The sequence below is a fragment of the Hydra viridissima genome, unplaced genomic scaffold (genome assembly GCF_058129835.1).
Source record: "Hydra viridissima isolate aposymbiotic clone 2 unplaced genomic scaffold, HvirCarnegie_v1 scaffold_4, whole genome shotgun sequence".
In the NCBI taxonomy this organism is placed as follows: domain Eukaryota; kingdom Metazoa; phylum Cnidaria; class Hydrozoa; order Anthoathecata; family Hydridae; genus Hydra; species Hydra viridissima.
The window spans coordinates 257,834-279,850 of NW_028324303.1; the positions used below are offsets into that span (position 1 = coordinate 257,834).

The 22,017-nt window shown below is 31.8% G+C and overlaps 1 protein-coding gene, 1 long non-coding RNA gene and 1 pseudogene across 3 annotated transcripts; 2 read left to right on the forward strand and 1 right to left on the reverse strand.

Annotated features, from left to right (window-relative positions):
* The window catches only part of LOC149889272 (uncharacterized), a 65,744-nt pseudogene that overhangs the window by 15,698 nt on the left and 28,029 nt on the right, over positions 1-22,017 (reverse strand).
* On the forward strand, positions 17,762-19,327 carry LOC149889273 (uncharacterized). Of its 2 annotated transcripts, XR_016452203.1 has the most exons (5): positions 17,762-17,901; positions 18,067-18,302; positions 18,599-18,711; positions 19,072-19,179; positions 19,283-19,327. It is a non-coding gene; the product is annotated as an uncharacterized LOC149889273 (long non-coding RNA). The 2 variants fall into 2 exon arrangements; XR_016452202.1 differs by having other exon boundaries at positions 19,072-19,323.
* Positions 19,524-21,167, forward strand: LOC149889274 (uncharacterized). The gene has a single exon (XM_090086344.1). It carries the CDS (start codon positions 19,730-19,732, stop codon positions 20,960-20,962), a length of 1,233 nt encoding a protein of 410 aa, XP_089942470.1. The 5' UTR covers positions 19,524-19,729; the 3' UTR covers positions 20,963-21,167.

Below are 22,017 nucleotides of genomic sequence, written 5' to 3' on the forward strand. Positions count from 1 at the left end.
ACCAAACAACATTATTGTGTCTACGAAAACGTTAGATCATCCATCTTATTTCAACGTTAACGAACAATATGAGATTTTTGCCCAGAAAGACATTAAATTTGCTGCTCTCTCACAAACAATGATAGCTTTATCCATTGGGCTGAATTTGGAGAAAGGTGTTGCAGTGATAACATTAATGAATAAAATTACTGATCAATTGAATTATAGAAAAAACGAAGTTATTATTTCAGAGTCTGTAGATGATGTTATTATGGACGTGAATAGTAACAGCAAACAGGACGTGATTGTTAAAAAAGGAGAAAAACTTTGTAAGATTAGTTACATTGATTTAAAATAGTTTTTTTCGCTTAATAAAAATGGAAATATTGAATGATAAACTTTATCCAGTTCTTCCATCAGCTCCTGCAGATGAAGGAGGGCATGTTTATAGGCTTCAGAAAATAAGCGAGATTCAGAAAGAGATAGAGAGTGAAAAAGCAAAGCGAGTTCATCTGAGCAAAAAGTACCATCGTGCTTTCAGAATCATTTCTAATGTGGATAATACGATGCAAGCCTTATGCATTGCTTTAGGTGTGACTGGAATTGGGCTTTTGTCAACCATTATTGCTAGTCCTGCAGCAATTGCGTGTGAAGGTGTAGCTATTGGAATTGGGTTTTTATCCATTGTAGGAGGATAGGTTAACAAAAAACTGACATTGAAAGCGGAAAAACATGAAAAGATCAAAGTGTTGGCCGAGTCTAAATTAAACACGATCAGCGAACACATTTCCAAAGCGTTGATAGACGGAAAAATAAGCGATTCAGAGTATGAATTGATTTTAAACGAGCTTCAAAAGTTTAAATCCTTAACAGAGGAAATAAGAACTAAAACAAAAAAGGGAATAGATGAAGTTACTAAAGAAAACTTGATTCAAAAAGGAAGAGAAGATGCGATTCAAACGTTCAATAACCTTTTTTAAGAAAGGATCAACGTAGTCGTAAAAACCAATTTATGTTTTTTTTCCACGTATTTTAAAAAGATGTTTTTCTTTAAAATACAAGACATGAATAAAAGGGATGAAATTGTGAAAGAAATTAATGACAGAAGAAACGGCAACATTTCAGATGCTAATCTTCAGACTGATTTGAGAAAGCTTTACAAGCCGATCATCGAGAGCAATGAAAAGATGATCAAAAGCCTGTCAGTCGATCAAAAAAAGAAAAGACCTTTCGAAGTGAACAAAGTTGGAGATAAAATGTATATTGGAAAAATGGAGGTTGAAATAGATGGAGATGATATCATTGTCGATGGTGAAAGGTATAATGGAACAAAAGGTCTTTGGGAGCTGATGAGTGAATTAACAATGCCAAAGAGCTATAACGATGAAGATTTGCAAAATTATGAAAAAATTTTAATGGATAGTGATGCTATAAGATCTGATTCACAACCGCATAAACCGAAATCATCAAGAAGGCCAAAGTATCAGCAACTTATTGCTCCTATTTGGGAAAAAATGATGCGTATTGAAAAAGGTAAAAAAGGTCGTGGAGTGATCATTCTTCCGAGCGATCCTAATGCGTTGGTAGAAAAGCTTGAATTGAGTATAGCTGCATGGCATGCTGGGAATAAAGAGTCAAGAAATGTGGCTGTTGCTATTTGCGATGAGCTGTTGAGACAAGGAGACATTAATAAAGAGGAATATAAATCGTTAATGAGGACTATTGATAAAATTATTTAAAAAATTGTTTTTATTTAAAAAATGCTCATTGTGAACAAAAGAAGATATGTGAAAAAGAACGTTGTTGGTGGAGGTGGTATTGTAGACATGATTAAAAATTTCATAAAAAGAGCAGCTGCGTCAAGTGTGTCAAAAGCAACAGTGAATTTGCTTAAAAATGCTGCAACAAGTAAAATTGGACAAGAAGCGATTACAGCTGCAAAATCTGCTGGGACAGAGTTAGCCCTTTCAGCCATTTCCGCTGCTAAAGATGTAGCTATTGATAAAGGTAAAAAGACCATTGAAAATTTAAAGACTGGTTCATCTATTCATAGTAAGAAAATGTCTAAAAAGAACGCGATTCGAATCCAAGACCTGGTGAAAATGGGACAGGGCATGAAAATAGTATGAAGATAGCATTCTGTTGCGATGACTTGCAATGAGAGACATTTAAATGAATTAAATAATTTTTTTATTAAATAAAAAAATGATAAGTACTGAGCGATTAAGAGTTACTGAGAACCCAGAGTATGATATTGGTATTGAAAAAGTTGATTTTTTTGAGTATCTTCCAACCAATCTCGATTTAAATTCTTCAGGCACGATTACTTTTGAGATTGACTGCCAATCGATTCAAACAGTACCATCAGAGGCTTACATTCTTATTGAAGGAGTGTTGAAAAAGAGCGATGGAACCTTTTATGATGCTAAAGACAGCATTGCACTGGTGAACAACGCTTTGATGTATTTGTTTAATGATGTGACTTATGACTTGTCGGGAGAGCAAGTGGAAAGAGTGATGTATCCAGGTCCAGCCACCACCATACTTGGATTGATGAAATATCCTTATGGATTTCATTTTGCTGATGGATTAAAACAGATGTGGTATATGGATACGTCAAATCTTGTTGGAAATTCAGGATTCAATGTTAGACGAGACCACTTGTTTGCAGACACTACATCCGTTGGAGCTTTTTCGTTTAAAATTCCGTTGAAACACATTTTTGGATTTTGCGAAACCTATGACAAAGTTGTTTATGGGTTTAGACATACCATCACCTTTACAAAGAAGGAATGCGATGATGCAATTTATAGAGCGGAAAGTGTTAGTGCAGGAATGATCAACCTTAAAAAATTCAGACTTTATATGCCTCGCGTTGAATTAGATATTTCGAAAAAGACTGATTTCATGAATTTAATAGCTCAAAAAATTCCCATTCAAGTGGCTTATAAATCAAACAAATGTGAAAGACAGCTTATTCCAGCCGGTCAAACAGAATTTACCTGGTCGCTTGGAAGAGTTACTGACAAAAGCATTCCAAGATTTATCTTGTTCGGACTTCAGACAAACAGAAATTCCAGTCAAACAGTTAATCCATCACTATTCGACCATTGTGATGTTAGCAATTTTTACGTGACTGTTAATGGAATAAAGTATCCAAATTACAATTACGACTTGAATTTTGGAGAAAAGAGAGTGGTCATGGCTTATTCAGATGCGTTCTCTTTTGATGAAAAATATTACGGCACAAATGAACTTGTTTGTCAATCTGGGTTGAGCTTGCTTGAATATATAAAATTATATCCGTTGTTCTTTGTGGATATCAGCAAGCAAAAAGAAAGAGTGGCGTCGGAAACAGCTGAATTAGTGGTAAACCTTAAACTTCGAACTTCAACTATTGCAAATACCGTTATTTTTGCAGTGGTGATCTCTGACAAACTGCTTAAATTTGTTTCAGACGGAACCAACATGACTGCTGTTTATTAAGATGTCTTTTCAGGAAAAATTGAATTGACTTAAAAAAAAATCTTGGTATAATAAAATGAGATATACAACATCGTATTTGAAAAATTTGTTGAATGAAAACGGCGTTAGTAAAACAGCAGATGACTTAATAACGTTGATGATGCTTGCGGTTGAAAATAATTTGATCAGTAAAGATGAGATTTTGGAAAGAGCAAAAGAAAAAAAAATAAAGCCTCCTCCCAAAGAAAAAAAACCTGTTGATCCAAAATGGGAATGGCTTAGTTTAGTTAAGAAAAAACCCATCACTGTGAGAATAACCAACATTGAAACGGGTGAGGTGACTGAATACAAGTCTCTTTACAAAGCGATGGCAGGAACTGGACGTGGATGGAGATATTTAGAGCGTCGAGATGGAAAGGTGGATAATGGAATCAAGATTGAATTTTTAAATTCTGAAAAGCTTGAAAAACGTAAAAAGCAGCAAAACTGATTTTTTAACTTTTAACATGTTAAAAAATTGACTTAAATAAAATTCTTGGCATAAATAAAAAGATGGAGAGGAAGTATGTGATTGAATTTGATACCATGGGTCGTGCGCATCTGTTTGATGAAGAAAAAGAAATTCATGCGGCTGGATGCGAATTTACTGCACATGACGAGTGGGGAAGAAAGTATACGATTAGATTTGATGAAATGGGTCAAGCACATGTATACGACTCAATAAGCGAAATTTTTGCCAATTATCTTGTTTCATAAGTTTTTAATTCTCCCGCGAAAAGAATTAAAAAACGGTAAAAACTTTTCGAAGAAGAAAATATGCTGAAAGTGTGCCAAGATTTAAAAAAATTGAATTGACTTAAAGAAAATCTTAGTATAATAAAAATGAGTATCTATTCTTCAAAACCAGAATTAATTGCTAAAGAGCGAAAACTTGAATGCATCGAAAAAAATTTTCTTTCCATTAATAAAATGGGTGATAAAACTGATGCTAAAAAGCAAAAAGCAAAAACTAACGCCAAAGAGCGAAAAATTGAAAGTGGTATAAAGAAAAATCTTTCCGTAATAAAAATGGAAAACAAAACGTTGAAAGAATTGCGAGAAATTGCTAAAGAGCAAAAAATAAAAGGGTATTCTAAAATGAGAAAGGGGGAACTTATAATAGCTTTGCAGCCTCCTAGAGTTGTCTCTGCTCCTGCTTCTTTTCGTAGACGAACGACTGAGGCAAGACCTTTGCCTGTTAATGCTACCGTGGTGAGGTTTGTTAAACCACCTGTAAAAGTTTCTGTAAAACCGACAAAAGTTTCAATAAAGCCGACAAAAGTAAGGTTTGCTGTTGGTTCTGAAAGACCTGTACCTGCTCCAAGACCTGTACCTGCTCCAAGACCAAGGTCTGACGACTTGATTTCATTCGAAACTTCTGCTCTCTTGCAAAATAGGATGATAAGAGATGAACCCTCTATTCTTAACACACCGGTTATAGATTCAACAAACGTTATTACACCTAGACCGGTTCCAGCACCAAGACCTTTATTTTCAAGTCTGACGGCAGCTACAAAAAGTGTGGCGTCCTATGTTAAAACTAAGTTTAATGATATTAAAGAATGGATAGATCCCTACGTTCCTGAAGTAGTCAAGAAGAATTTAAGCGAATCAGTGAAACAAATCGATGAAAAGATACAGTCTATCAAATCACTTGTATTAAAAACAGTGTACAAACAGCCCGTGTCAAAACCAATTATAGTAAAGTTTAATATGACTAAGCATTCAGCAGAGCGCTCCACCAGAGTATTTTCTTACGAGCCGTCTTCTCGTTATCAAGACATTGTTCCTTTTTTAAACTTGGTAAGGGAGTCTGTCATTCAAACCATGGAAGGAGAAAGAAACACAAAGGTAAGAATTGTTTTAGTCTGTGAAATGACTCGCGTAAACATCTCGACTGGTGAGGAAACTACTCAGACAGCTAACTTTTCATCTAATGCGCGAAGATTATTGGAGGGTGATGATGTGAGAGAGCTTATGACTGAAATGGAAGAAAAAATCTTGGAACGTAGCGCTAATTACAACAAGATGGGATCCAATTGCGTCTTGTCAAAGATTTTAAGAATGGATATAAGCTTTTTTGATTATGAACCTTTCAAGGGCTCTTCCTACATGGAGCTGCCTCTCAAGTTGAAAAACAAAAAGGCTATCATCAACATGGTAAACAACGACAATGAATGCTTCAAGTGGTGCGTCACCAGAGCGTTGAATCTTAAAAATAGAGACAATGAAAGAATTGACAATGATCTTATTTTAAAATCAGAAGAGTTGAATTGGGAAGGAATGGAATTTCCTGTAAAGACAACTCAAATCAAAAAGTTTGAAGTGAATAATCCTGACATCAGCGTGAACGTCTTTCACTATGAAATGAATAAGCCTCAACCTATGCTTATATCCAAATTTCATGATCGAAAGCACTGTGTTGATTTGCTGTATATTTCAAACAAAGACAACAGCCATTATTGCCTTATTAACAATTTCAGTCGGTTTGCCGGCTCCTCAACAACAAAAGGAAAAAGAAAACTTCATTTTTGCAGAAATTGCATGCATGGTTATGACCAAGAAGAAAAGCTTCAAATTCACAAAGGATATTGTTATGAGAACGCTCCAATGAGAATTGATCTTCCAAAAGAAGGGTCGACCCTTGAGTTTAAAAACTACAACAATAGTATGAGAGTTCCGTACTGTGTCTATGCCGACTTTGAAAGTTTCATCAAACCCATCGATGACAACACTTGCACCCCTGACTTAAAACAGTCATACACCAAAAAATACCAAAAGCATGTTCCAAGCTCCTTCTGCTATTACATCATAGGACCTGATGGTTTAAAAATTAAATCTTTTGAGTATACAGCCGAAAGCAATAAGGATGACGTAGGTAAAAAGTTTGTTACCAGTCTTGAAACTGACTTTATAAAGATTTGCTGTGATAGTTATTCACTTAAACAACAATGGAAGAATAAGCCAATAAAGACGGATGACGACAAGAAGAAGTATGAAGCTGCAACCGAATGTCACATTTGCAAAAAGGATCTTAATGGTGACAAAGTGTGGGATCACTGCCATTTGACTGGAAAATACCGCGGTGCTGCTCATGATGCTTGCAATAAAAAATATCGAATTCCAAAATTCATACCAGTCATTTTCCACAACTTGCTTGCCTATGACAGTCATTTGTTCATCAAGAGATTAGGCGGAAAAAACGGAAAACTCAATTGCATACCCAACAGCGAAGAAAAATACATCAGCTTCTCAAAAAGCATCAAAGTGAGAGATTCGATTGATAAGAAAGGTAACCCAACAAAAGTGTATAGAGATTTAAGGTTCGTTGACAGCTATAGGTTCATGCAAAGCTCGTTAGCAGATTTGACTAGCAACCTTGTTAAAGATTTGTGTGAGGAGTGCTCTAAATTAGACCCTTAGACATGCAAAAAGGACTGCCTTGATAAGAAAGGTAAAAAATGCAAGTGCAAAGACAATTGTAAAGACTGCGCTCATAGAAGATTTAAAAAAGGAGACATCATGTGCAAACATCTCAATTCATTATACAGCGGAGAACAAAGAAATTTGCTACTAAGAAAAGGAGTTTACCCCTATGAATGGGTGGACTCGATTGAAAAGTTTTCCGAAACGCAATTGCCTCCGAAAGAAGCCTTTTATTCTAGACTAGATGATAAACGCATCAGCGATGAAGACTACGCGCATGCACAAAACGTTTGGAACGTATTTGGATGCAAAACCTTTAAAGACTATCACGTGCTATACAACAAGTCCGACGTTCTTAATCTTGCCGATGTCTTTGAAAATTTTAGAGACACTTGCATGGAATATTACAGTCTCGACCCTCTTTTGTATTACACCTCTCCTGGTTTGGCTTGGGACGCTATGTTAAAGGAAACTAAAATGGAGCTGGACTTGATAACCGATATTGACATGCTCAACATGATCCAAAAAGGAATACGCGGTGGAATCTGCATGATCTCGAATCGACTTGGAAATGCTAATAACAAATACATGTCAGACTATGATCCTTCACAACCATCCACATTTATTCAGTACTTAGACGCCAACAATCTTTATGGATGGGCTATGAGTAAAGCTCTTCCCGTTGGAGGATTCAGATGGATGACTGATCTTGAAAATTGGCGCAGCATGCCGTGCATTCTTGAAGTTGACTTGAGCTATCCTGTTGAGCTTCACGATTTACACAACGACTACCCTCTTGCACCTGAAAGATTAACCATTGGAAAAGTACCCAAGCTGGTTCCCAATTTAAACAACAAAGAAAAATACGTCATTCACCATGAAAACCTAAAACTCTATGAACGAATGGGTTTAGTCATCACCAAAATTCATCGAGGCTTTACCTTCAGAGAAGAACCTTTCATGAAACAATACATTGATGGCAACACCGATAAAAGAACAAGAGCTAATAACGAATTTGAGAAGGATTTTTTCAAACTCATGAACAACTCCGTCTTTGGTAAAACCATGGAAAACATTCTAAAGCATGTTGATATTAAACTTGTCACCACAAGAAAAGAAGTCTTAAAATTATCCAAAAATCCTCGTTATGATCGGTACAACATTTTTGATGAAAACCTTGCTGCCATTCACATGAAGAAAACACAAGTTACTTACGATAAACCTGTTTACTTAGGAATGAGCATCCTCGACCTGAGCAAAACACTCATGTTTGAACACCACTATGACTACATGAAACCTAAATACGGGGATAAGCTGAAATTACTCATGACTGATACTGACTCTCTGTTTTACGAAATAGAAACAGACGATTTTTACAAAGACATTGCTGATGATGTACTTGAAAAATTTGACACGAGCGAATTTCCAAAAGACCATCCTGCCATTGAAAACGTTGGCTTCAAAGTAGGAAAAAATAAAAAGGTTATTGGCAAGTTCAAAGATGAGACCGGTGGAAAGCAAATCACGCAGTTTGTCGGGCTTCGACCTAAGCTCTACTCCTACTGCATCCCTGAAGAAATTGAAAAAGAAGATAAAGAGCACAAAAAATGCAAAGGAGTCAAAAAGAACGTGGTCAAAAATAAGATTACTCATCAAGACTATTACCACTGCTTAATGGAAAAGACAAAAAAGCTCGCCACCATGAACGTTTTCAGATCTCATCTTCACGACGTTTACACTGAAGAAATCAACAAAGTCGCACTCAGCGCTAACGATGACAAAAGAATCATCCAAAATGATAAAATCAGCACCTTGGCTATTGGACACTACAAAACAAGGCAATAAACAAGAACAGGCATCTTAAAGAACTGGTATATAAATAACATGATTATTTTTATACTTCTTCTTGATTTTTAAAGACGACTCTTAAGTATTGGTTTTGTCATGATATGAAGTGTTCACCATTTTTCATGCATCCTTAAGTATAGGAAATGTATCAATGTGCCAGAACCCGATAACAATTTCTATTAAAAAAATCTGACGGAAAATAGACATTATGCAAAAAAGTATCAATGCGCCAGAACCCGCTTTTGACTATATATAATGAATGTGATTCTAATATTTCAAATACTAAAGACAGCAAAAAGTTCAAATAATAAAGACAGAAAAAAGATGAAATGTAATTGAACAGCATGGAGATTGAAAAGTATTTAAAATTCCCTCTTGTCATGAAAAAAGAAAGTCCTCCATTATGGTGGAAAAGTTGTGGAAACTCTTTAAAAAAACTTAAAGAAAATAGCCCAAAGGTTTCTTTCAGCATCACCTTCTGTTGAAAGTGAAAATTTTTTTAGTACAGTCGGCAGCATTTATAAACCAAGTAGAAACAGAACTAATGTTTATAGATTGTAAGTTGAGGGCAACTAGTGAAAATTGGTTTTCACTTATGTTTTTGACGTTTTATTTTATTAGTAATTATTTAGTTATATGAAAGACTAAAAGCATTGGTTTGTCATTGTTATTACTATTACATAATGCAATCATACAATAATAACAATATGAGAAATTGGAGCTTTATTATGGAACTCCATCATTATGTTTTTTTTAAGTTTGTTTTTTTCAAATATTTTTATCAGTTGTACCTGTTAAGTAGCAAGCTGGAAAGAAACTCTCTGTAGAGATATTTATTTACTTTACCACAGCAACAATAGGCATCACTTTTAACGGATTTAAGTTCAATAAAATAACTTTATCATTTAAGTTTCTACTTGTTATTTTAAGATAAGTAAATGGTGATTTTATATTGTTAGGTTTTTGTGATGAACTAAAGTACACTTAATTGATACATGGGTATGTATAGTACAATTATTATAGTAAAGTAAATTGCTTTAGTAAAGCTGTTATTCCATTTTGTCCGACAAAATATATTCTGTATTGAAAATACATAATAAAATTTAATTCTAAACTAGTGAAATACGTTTATAAAATCTTATGTCCTTTTCTGTTCAATTGGTACGCGTTTTTTAATAAAGACTTCATCCATTTTTAATAAAGACTTTATCCATGCGTCCAACGTTGGTAAAGCCGAATAATCGGCTAAAGCTGAATAATCGGCTTTACCGAATGTTGAACGCATCGCTATAATGCTGTTTTTTTTTTTTCGCTTTTTTTTTGTTTCTCTTTTTATATATATATAGTAAAGGTGCCGTTTCGGCTTACTAAAGTCTTAGTCCAATTAGACAAAAGTTTTTCTGTGAAAACAAATGTCCTGCTTCGAGTTGTTTTCTAAATTAATGCTGATTGCAATAAACTTGAATTAGTTTTAAACGACGGTGTGACGATGGGTTTAAAAAGCAAAGGGTAAACCAAACAGCGAGAAGAACAAAATAACTGAGAAAATGATAGTTTTTGCTATAAATCTGTTGGTCTTTGAAAAGCCAAGTTTAAATCTAACTTTGCTTTTCAAAATAATGTTTGTTCTTTTATATATGTAACATAAATTGCTTTATCACGACAGGAGCATTTGATTAACTATAGCAGCGTTACCAGCTACTTGTTTACAAAAGTAACTGTTTAGCTGTTTTTTAAATGTGTTTCTTATGAGACATTTCCGAAAAGAAGCTCAAAAAAAAAGAAAAGTTAATTGAATTTTGCCCCATTATTTTCAAATTCAATGCAAGTTCTGTTTTTATACATGATTTTAGAGGCGTTGTATTCAAGCTGTTTTTAATAGTTAGTCAACAATAAGTAAGATAAGACCCCTTATTAATGGTTTTATACTTTCGTTACGGTTTTACTGTATACGTAAAAGTAATTATTGTATAGCGTACTCTTCGGATTATTTACATGCTTTAAATACTTTCACAAATTAACGGTAAAAGACTTTTCCCCTGATCTGATCAGATCTTAATCGCCATATTTTCTCAAGCGAGTTTATAAGCGCTCTTAGTACAAAAAATACGATTGTCTTAACTTAAACGCACCATTGTTTGATTGGATATCTTGTTTTGACTAAAGAACGATACTGTTTCTATAATCTTTAAGTTGCCATGTACTCAAGTCAGACGCCTAATTTAATTCTCGATTTTGCGTTCAAGAATCTGGACAAAACCTCTAATAAATTGGACATTACTCTTAACTTCTGTAACTGCATATGAGTAATTAAAAACCAACAGAGCAGAATTGATAAATGAGTGTTGCATACGTTTAGACTTTTAACATCTTATAAACAGAATAGTGGAGCGAAGAGTGGATTGATGCTATAAAGTACAGAAAAGTAAAGAGATAGTGGATTGATGTGATAAAGTACAGAAAAGTAAAGGGAAGATATGTTCTTCAGTATTCAGACACAATAAGATGTAGATAGAGCACCTATCCTGCATGATTAAACCTAACTAGTACAACATGACTTCAAGATGCTTGCTTTTTTACTTGCCTGCAAGGGAAATAAACAAATTATTCTTGTTTTATTTCATTTTGAGACAGCGGAGTTGTTCATCATCATTGCAAGAAATTTCAAAGTCCCCGCCTTTACAAGATTCCAACAAAGTTTAATGACCCCATATTAAAATACGATTGGTAAGCAGTTTGTAAAGGCCTAAAGATATTCGTTTTAAAAAGCAAATAAAAAAGCTGGCATATTTGTTAGATCCCAAATTAATCCGAGATTGAAGTCGGAGAAACTGGAAAGAACTATGACAAAATGTGAAAAAGGAGTTTGGAGTTAATTTTTTGTTTACCTGCTGTTTTTTGTTTTTTACCATTTCTTTATGATATCATTTTTCATTTAATTTTTGCAAAGCAAAGAATTTTATATCTTAATCATTATATTGCATGTAATTGGGAGCAAATCTAATCTACTCTTTTAAACAAAATCAAGCATATTATTAATTGTAGCCACACTGCTAGCGTTACATTCTCTCTTTTTTTTTTTTCTTTACTACATTTGCAAGTGTTTTGTTTACTAGATTGAAGCAACATAAGATGCAATTTTTATCATTAAGCAGCAGTTTGAAATCGTAAAGAAGAAAAAATAAAAACCTTGCTTTTATTCGTCTTTTTAATGCCTCAATAAGTTCACTAACATTTTCACTAATTAAACTTAGAATTATTCTATTGCAGAATAAAGTAATTATGTTAGTTTCGCTAATTCGTTGATTTTCCATGTATATAGAAACTTTTAGTGTTTTTAGGGTTGTTTTTGGTTGTTTTTGAAAGAACTTTTTATTACTTTTCATTTTTAATTAACCCATGCTCAATTTAAAATAACTGTAACAGTTTAAGTTTTGTTGGTATGAGTTCTTTTAAAGTTAAGACGGAAAGAAGTTTACACTATTTGGTGGATACCGTTACGGAAATATTCCATGAAAATTTAATGGGTAGCTCATAAAATTCCACTGAAACTCCATGGAATTCTATGAGACCCATGGTTAAACCAAAGATTCCTATGTTTTTTTTTATTTTTGAGTCATTATGCATACAATTACTTTCATTTACCAAATAAGTCTTCGTGATTACCAATGGATCTTCAAGGTAATGAGTTTTCGGGGTAACCCAATGGCTTCTTATTATTGGCCCACGGGTTCCAATAAACCCAGAATAGATCCTAATGATTCCAAGATTGGGTTTAATTTCATTTTCATAGTAATATAACACCATGTGTCTAATTAGATGATAGTATATAAAAGAAACAAACACATTTGTTATACATATGAATAATCAATATACTTTCTTGTGCCATATAATGTACACGTTTACGATATGAATGTACATATCTGGTTATGAAGTATTGAGAGAAAATTTATGTAAACACTTTGGCATATTGTGATGAGAGTGAAGTAACTTAAAAAAAAACGTTCAGGAAAGGACGCACACATGGAGATTTGTTAAACCTGTCATGAAAATCAATGATAAAAAGATAATGCGTAATAAAAAAAAATTAAAAGCAATGACTTGGAAAAGACGTACTCGTGGAGACTTATTTAACCTGTCATGTAAATTAATGATGAGTTGTTTAAACATCCGAAAACAAGCAAAAACAATTAAAGCTTAAAAAATAAAGTTAGGAACAGAGAGTTTTTAGGAAATCAGTTTTTAGACAGAGAGAGCGTTTGTGGTTAAAGTGTTTTTGTGGTTAAAGTGTTTTTGTTTTAATGTGAGGTGAACGAAAAAGAAAAGAAGAAGAAATTTTATATGAAAAGAAAGTGAGGATATATATTGATTAAAGAAAAGTAAGCGGAAGTTTGTTCGTTTCTAATAAAAAGAAAGAAGAAAAGATACTCTAATAAAGAATAATAATAAGAGAGTATTTGATTAAAACACTGTGTTAGACACTGCACGAAGAGAAAAAAAATATTTAAAATTAAACTAACCTATCGAATAAAATAATGCTTAAAAAAACAACAATTAAACATTAATAAAATTTTATATTGAGAATTATTGTATAATAGAATATACTGAGCAGAAAACACCATTCTAATCTTTAAAAATTAACAGTTGCCTTTTCTAATCAAATATTACCCAGACCCTCAACCTAATCCCCAACCACCATATTCTTTCCATTTCACACTAAAACCCATAAATCTTAAAACCTCTAATAAACCCTCTATCACACTTCATTCCTCAACATACCACGACATTAGAATTATGTTGCTTAATCTCAAATTATTGAAAAAAAATGATGTTTTAATATTTTTGAATAATTTAGCATTACGTTTTTCTATTTTAATTGTAATGAAATTATATGAAACTTTTAACAAGGTGTTGCATGCCTTACTGCACCTCCTCAGTAAGTATATTTGAAAATATTGTTTCATCTCCGATCAACTAAACATATAAACTAATTTACAGAGCTGTACGGAATAATATTATCGCAGAGAGTTGTATTCAAAATTGGAACAATTCAGAAATGCTTACAATTAAAAAGAAGGTAGTTTCTTGACTTAATTATAATATATTATATTGGATAATTTTTCGTGGTGTTTTGTGGAACATTTAATTCAATATAAATTTGAAAACACAGATTCTGGCTGTTGCTAGATTCGTTTTGAATAAATTTACAAAATATTTTATTGTATATGCTTCTTGAATTATCAAACAAAAAATGGGTTGATGAGTCTTCGTGTTGGCAGGTTGATTAGTCTTCGTGTTTACGTCTTTTCTCTGTTGTTTTTAACTTTTCCTCTTTGCACTTTATCATTTATTTATGACAATACAGAAGCGGATCCAGGAACTTGTAACTGTGAGGCCAAATTTTATTTTCACGATTGAAACTTTGATAAAAGATCGATACTTTAATATTTTTTCACAGCATTTGTTGATTGAATAAAGCGTCAGTAACTTAAAATATAAGAACCGTTGTGGCCATACCAGGAATCTCTATAGCCAAAATCTGTAAATTACGGCAGACGAATTTAAACTTTAGGGGTATTGCTCAAGCGAAAAAACCCAAAACTAACGTGGCTGCCGTTATATTTAACTTATGTGGCCATTGCCACAATGGCCACCCCTTAGATCCGCTCCTGCAATAAACTCTGGAGAACATTTTCAGATACAAAAGCTTTCCTTTTGATACAAGAAAATATGGGTGAACTGTTTTACATCTAACAACAATTCAATAGGGTTGAAAATCTTTGTTGAAAGTTAGTCTCTGATAATGACCAAGATGAATTCCCACCACCCAGAGTCGGCAAGATACTTCCCCACTACGTGTAATCTGAATTTAAAGTGCTTGCTCTCCCTTTCCATCAAAGGCCTTTTGCTACATCATCAAGAGCTCTAACTATCGTAGCAACTCTAGCGTCCTCACGTAAGTTTGCGATGGCAAAAGATTGCCAATCTGCAGCATAAAAAACTCCAAAATAAAGATTCAGAGGCCGTAGCCCAAATCTGGCAGTTGTAAATACATTTAAACATGTTCTGAAGAGTTAAACTAGAATAAACTAGAATTAACAAGAATTAACAAAAAAATGAACATTTTTTAAAAAAAAGTATGCATTTTGCATTTCAGTCTGGGGCCAATGCTATTAACATAAAAAACGATGTTTTTTCCGTAAAACACGAAGTTTTTACCGTAAAAAGCGAAGAAAAAAAAAGTCCATTGCCATAAACATTAAAAAAAACTACGTTTTTAAGATAAAACTTTGCTATTAAGTCCAATGCTATAAAAGAACAATGGAATCGCTTTTTCAGATAAAAAATGTGTTTTTTCGAAAAAAAACTTCAGATAGATTTTTGATCTCTATTTTAGATATTTTCTTCGTGATTTTTAGCGGCCATTCTTGGAACAACGTTAGTGCTTCAAAATCATTGAACATTCTTTGTTTGTGTTTTTATGTAGATATTTTATAGATAAAACTGAAAAGGATTTTGGTAACTCCATAATAAACTAATTACTTAAAATCTGCGTTTATTCAGATTTTTCAGTTCCTTGTTGTGTTTCGTTAATAATGCTTGCATGTATTTAACATTCCATGCTTATTTATGTAGGTTTTCGATAGTAATTTTGGTTAAACAAATTTTTGACTAAAGAAAAGTATAATGTAGGTTTTCGATAGTAATTTTGGTTAAACAAATGTTTGACTAAAGAAAAGTATAAATAGTCCACAATTATGCCATATAATACACAAATGCACAACAAAATAAAATATGCCGTATGATACACAAATACACAACAAAATAAAATGCTAAAGAACTTAAAATGTTACTAGCAATAAAGATCAGAGAAAACAAAGAGATTGTTCTTGGGAAGCTTAGTATGTTTTAATTAGCAAAATTATTAAAATAAAAATATCTATAATCAAATTATATTATATATATATATATATATATATATATATATATATATATATATATATATATATATATATATATATATATATGTTATTTAAATGGAGAAAAACAACATTTTAATAGAACTTAAAGTTTTGTGCCTTACGACAATCATCAGCTATTAATTACAAACTAGCAAAAAGCAACCCGTAATACGGGTTATGGTCGGTCTGTTACTTAATTTATAGTGGCTGTTTTCCACAATTTTTAAGTTGCAACACCTTAACTAATACCCTTTTAGGGTATTAGTTAAGGTTTTGCCCTTTAAATTGTAAAGATTAAACCATCTGTAAAAAGAAAATAAAAAATTTGCGGAGGTAAAATAATTTACCAATTATTTAACATTATTTTCGTAATTTACATGAGATGAGTCATATCAGAGTAGGGCAAAACCATTTTCCTCTACATTACTTAATTCAACATATTGCGTTTTTAGTTACTAACACAAAATAATAACGCATCAACATGCTTTAAATTGACGAAAAAATAAATCGGAAGTATTGTTATATTTTTATATCATGTAGTTTATTTAATCACATTAACGTAAAACGAACGTAATTTATACTTGATTTATTAATTATTTAGTAGCTACTTGTTACATGTTTCTTTAACAAAGGAAATCGACTTTAAAACGTTAAATACACATTACTTAATAAATTTATAAAAAATAACTAAGCAATTGAGTATAAATACGTTTTAAACAAAAAAAAGTTAGTTTACAATCAAACATCTCGTATATATCGCATATCTCGTATATACACATCTGTGTATAAAAAATTTAAAAATATGTAAACTTTCATCTTTTTTATTGCATTAATGCGTCATACGATAAGCCTAAATAAAAAATTGTAAAATATAAGTAGACATAGAATGAAGAGAGAGGGAGAGAAAGAAAAAAAAAAAATCAAACAAACTGAGAGACAATATACCTGAGTTTCGGTAACCTGTTGTTGTACTTAAGCTACTGTCATGCAGCTTGTCGGTGTTGTTTTATGACGTTATTTCATGTTGGCTTTTAGTAGTATTTAGTTTAATTTAAAAGACATTACAATAGATTTAAAATACTAAAAAACAAAATAACTAATGCTTCAAATAGCCTAACAATAAATCGATAAAAAAAGATAAAATCAAATTGAGATATAAATAAATTGCATTTATATAGCAAAACATATTGTCTTGGCTTATAGAAAATTTTAAAAGCAGAGAGTTCAATAAATTAAACTACCAATGAATTATTTTTAACAAAATATTGTTATATTATGAAGAATGTTACATTATAAAGAATGTGATTTTATGATATCATGTTATGCTGATTGAGTAATGGTTCAAGATAACTATATCTAAGTTTAATTAATAAGTTTAATTGGTAAAAATAAAATTTTATTTAAAAAAGACAAAAACAAACCATATAAAAAAAATATTTTATTAAAGAAAATTAATAAAAAATTACAATAATAAAAAAAAAGTGAAAAAAGCGGCAACAAAAAGGTTATAAATATCTTCACTGATAGAAGACATTTACAACCTTTTGGTTGCTGTTTTTTCTTCGGTGTCTCCCAACACCCCGGTATGGATGGGCCCTCCATTTAAAGGATGGCTCATCTATACCGCCATTGGTACGCCACTTATTAAAGGACCTCTCCGAGAGAGGCCCTGGGTGTTGGGAGCGATATCTTTTATATTGCTCAAAAGTTAACGGATCTAAAATTACAAATAGAAGGATATAATAAAAAATAAAAATATTTGCAAATTTATATAATCAAAATATAAAGCATATCCTCACCATTTTCACAGGACAAAGAGGATGCTAAAAATATTTAAAAAATAAAAGATATAAAAAAGAGTTAAACTGGTAAAAAATTTAATCTTAATAAAAATGAGTAAAATGCGAAGTTTAAAGATGTCATATTTGAATTTATCTTAAAAATCTTAATATAATTAGCACAGAAACGTTTAACGTTAAACGTTTAATGTTTAACGTCGTTTCGTCATTAGTTACTAGGCTTTAAAAAAACGCGTTCTCTAAATGCACGCGGCCATTGGAGAAAGATCTCTTCAGCGAGTTGAAACTTTTTTCCTTTTGAAATCTAATCATTAGTTTAGATATATTACATAAAGAATCATGTTAAGAGAAATGATAATCGTTAAGATCATATTATAATTGAAGTAAGTATATAAAATAGTTATATATACATTTTTATTAGCTAAAGTAGAAAGGATTTAAATTTTTATCAGAAAAAGTAGAAAGGATTTTAATCTTTTAAATCGTTTGTATTTTGTTTGTTTTAGCTTTTCTTTCAGCATTTTTATTTTTGTTATTTTAATTTTTAGAAAGAAAATAGGGGTATGGATATTATTTAAAGTTACACTAATGCTACTTCCATAAAATGGTTATTACTACTTTGAAATTTCTGTGATGCTTTTAATTATTTTTGTTCTTTTTTAGAAAATTTAGAAAAATAAATTAAAATTTTGTGCCAACACTGACATGGCATGTCACATGTTATTGTATGTAAAGGTTAAATTTTGTTGTGAGGATTACAGTTCTTATGAAAAAAAAAAAGAAGGTAAAGAGTATTGTTTGTAAATATATATTTTGTATCTTTTTTTAATTTTCTGGCATCATTTTTAAAATTTTTATTTGCACACTTATAGCTGTTTTATCAATGTGTTTTTAAAATAATGTAACGTGTTTTTTTATTGTTTGTGTATGTGTTGATATGTGTTATATAATTGTTTTAAAAATTTGTTTAAATAAGTATATGAGGTATATATATTTAACTTTATATACATATTTAATCATATTTATTGTGTTTATAGTTGGTACATATGTTTATATTATGTTGTTTCCGTGTTTTCAAAGTGCTGTTACTTGGTAAACGTGTAGAGCAAGATTTGTCAACTTTGCCAGCCAAGTATGTACTTTTAACAGAGGGTTACACGATGGTGTTTAGTGTCAAACTGTTACTGCTTTAGGTCTAGCTGTTTTCAAGCCTTTATTATTTAAGATTATTCTAAAAACACATAATAATGTATTTTAATAACATTTTGCGTAATGTTGTTACTTATGTTTTGTTATATAAGAATGTTATCTTGCTTAAGTTATTATCTACATATATTATATTAACTTATGGTGTGTGCTATTGTTGTGTGCTGTTGCTGTGATGTTTTTTTGTTATCTTTTGAGTTAGTAGACATTTGGCTTATCTTCATGTTGGTGTCTATTGTTAAAAATGGATAGGTAGTTTTATTAAAAATCAATAATCTAAAAGTCAATACAAATTATATTGCCATATATACAATTTGATTTATCTCAATTTGATTTTTTGTCTTTAGCGCTGTTTACTACATGATTTTGCTATAAATATTCTGGAATCATGATGTTCCAGCATGAATTATTTTGTAAAAGCTAACATAAAATGTTAATATTTTACAACTCCTCTGGTAAATCATTACAGCTTTTCTCTATAAGGTTCATGGATTTTCATTTTTTGTATGTAATGTTTTTCTTATTTATTTACTTATTCATTACATTTTTTTATTTTAGATTTATCAGATGATGCATTTATGTGGTATAGAAGAACAAAATATTGTAGAGTTTTGTGAATTTTTAAAAAATGTTTGCTAATAATTTTTTTTTGAAGAAATAATGTTTAAGTTTCAAAAAAGGGTTTACAATGTTTTTTTTTTGTTTTTGTTTTTTTTTTAATTTTTCTTTGTTAGCAGTATGTTTCTTATTAGAATTGCATGTTTTTAATAATTTTTTTGCTTATTTGCTAAGCTAATTTTTTTCAAACATCTCCCAGCTGATATATGTATTTTTTTATAGTCATAAGATTATTGTATAATTTAATTTAAATGACAGTCTGTTATATTTAAAAATTATTTGTGTGTGCTATTTAGAGTAGAAAGGAAATTATATAGGAAAGATCGCGATCTTCAGGATTCGTTTCTTTTCTGATTCGTATAACTTTCAATTGAAAGTGAAGTTTAAATGGATGATATTAGGCTAGAAGCAGATATTAGTTTAGAAAATGGAAATGTTAATAGGCAAGTTAATTGTCGCAGAAATGAAAGAAATAGGCTTAGGCGAGATGAAATTAATAATCGACAAAATGCTAGAAATGCTGCTCGGCAAGCAGCAAATAATTCAAACCCAAATGAGGAGAGCTTAATTAGGCGAATTGAAAATAATCGTCGCAGAAATGAAAGAGATAGGCTCAGGCAAGATGAAATTAATAATCGACAAAATGCTAGAAATGCTGCTCGGCAAGCAGCAAATAATTCAAACCCAAATGAGGAGAGCTTAATTAGGCGAATTGAAAATAATCGTCGCAGAAATGAAAGAGATAGACTTAGGCGAGATGAAATTAATAATCGACAAAATGCTAGAAATGCTGCTAGATACGAAAGAATGTATTGTATAGCAAGAAGCAATACTATTCCAGATTATAATTATTTAGGAGAAATGAATTATGTTTGTCAGCATTGTGGTGCTAAGAAATTTCCTGATGAAACACATTTTTTATGTTGCCATAATGGAAAGGTAGTTTTGTCGCAACCTTCATCATTTCCACAAGATTTAGAAGATTTATTTAAAGGAAACTATGCAGATAGAAATGCCAATCTGAATTTTTTAAAATATATTAGAAATTATAATGCCTGTCTTTCTTTTGCTTCATTTGAAGCTAATGTAGTTCAACCCATGAACCATGGGCCGCCATGTTTTAGAATATGTGGTCAAGTTTTTCATCGTATAGGTAATCTAAGACCAAATCAAGATGTTCTGCCAACATATTGTCAACTATACATCTATGATCCACTTGCAGCAGTAAATTTTAGAATGCAACAACGTGGTAATGATCTTTGCTTAAATGATTTAATGTTGCGATTGCAAACTATTATTAGTGAAGAGAACCCATTTGCTCTTGCATTTAAAAACATGGCTGAAGTGGAAGATGAAGAAGTTCGTCGAGCAGCTCTAGAAGGGCGCTCAGTGTCAGTTGTAAAAATGTCTTTACTTGAAGGGCAAGATAGACGTCGCTATAATCTCCCTTCACATAACGAAGTTGCAGTTGTATTTGTTGGTGAAGATGGTGCACCACCTGCTTCCAGGGAAGTTGTTATTTACCCAAGAGGTCATCCTCTTAAAACTATATCAAGTTTGTCTGCCAACTTAGATCCTATGGTTTATCCTCTATTTTTTCCGAGGGGTGATGCTGGTTAGCATAATCAATTGGTTCACAACCCTGAGCGTGCTACATTGGTTAGAAATCATGTTACATTATCTCAGTATTACAATTATAAACTTTCAGTTAGACAATTTTTTTCTTCACTCTTTTATGGCAAAAAACTGTTTCAGCAATATGCTGTTGATGCGTATGTTAAAATTGAAGGCCAGCGCCTTGCTTTCATCAGAAATAACCAAAACAAACTGAGAAGCGAGCAGTATGATGTCTTACACGACCATGTAAACAACCTCGGAAATGATCATAATGTTAGACCAGGGCGTGTTGCAGTTTTGCCATCAACTTATGTAGGAAGTCCTAGAGCTTTAAAAGAAAACTTTGAAGATGCTATAGCTATAATTAAAAAGTATGGTAAACCAGATCTTTTTATTACTTTCACTTGCAACCCAAAATGGCGCGAGATAACTGAAAATTTATATCCAGGTCAGACAGCAAATGATAGACCTGACTTGGTTATTCGAGTATTTAAACTCAAATTAAATAACCTTCTTAATGACATTTTTAAGCATGGTGTATTAGGGAAAGTTGTAACACATGTTCAGGTTATTGAGTTTCAAAAGCGTGGTTTGCCACATGTTCATATTTTATTTCACTTTGCAAATGGTGATAAGCTTGAAACAGCACATGATATCAATAATTTAATATCTGCTGAAATTCCAGATCCGATTGTTAATCGAGACCTTTATGACGTTGTTAAAACTTGCATGATTCACGGTCCATGTGGCATACTGAATCCAAATTCTCCCTGCATGAAAGATGGGGTGTGCAGCAAAAACTATCCTAAAGAATTTAATGCTAACACAGTAGCAGTTCATAATGGTTATCCGCGATATAGACGTCGTGATAATGGTTTGGTTATAAATATTAAAGGTAACAATGTAGATAACCGCTGGGTGGTACCTTACAATCCATGGTTATCAAAGAAATATCAAGCTCACATTAATGTTGAAGCTTGCATGTCTGTTAAGGCTGTTAAATATTTGTACAAATACATATACAAAGGTCACGACTGTGCCAATATTTTAATAAGTGA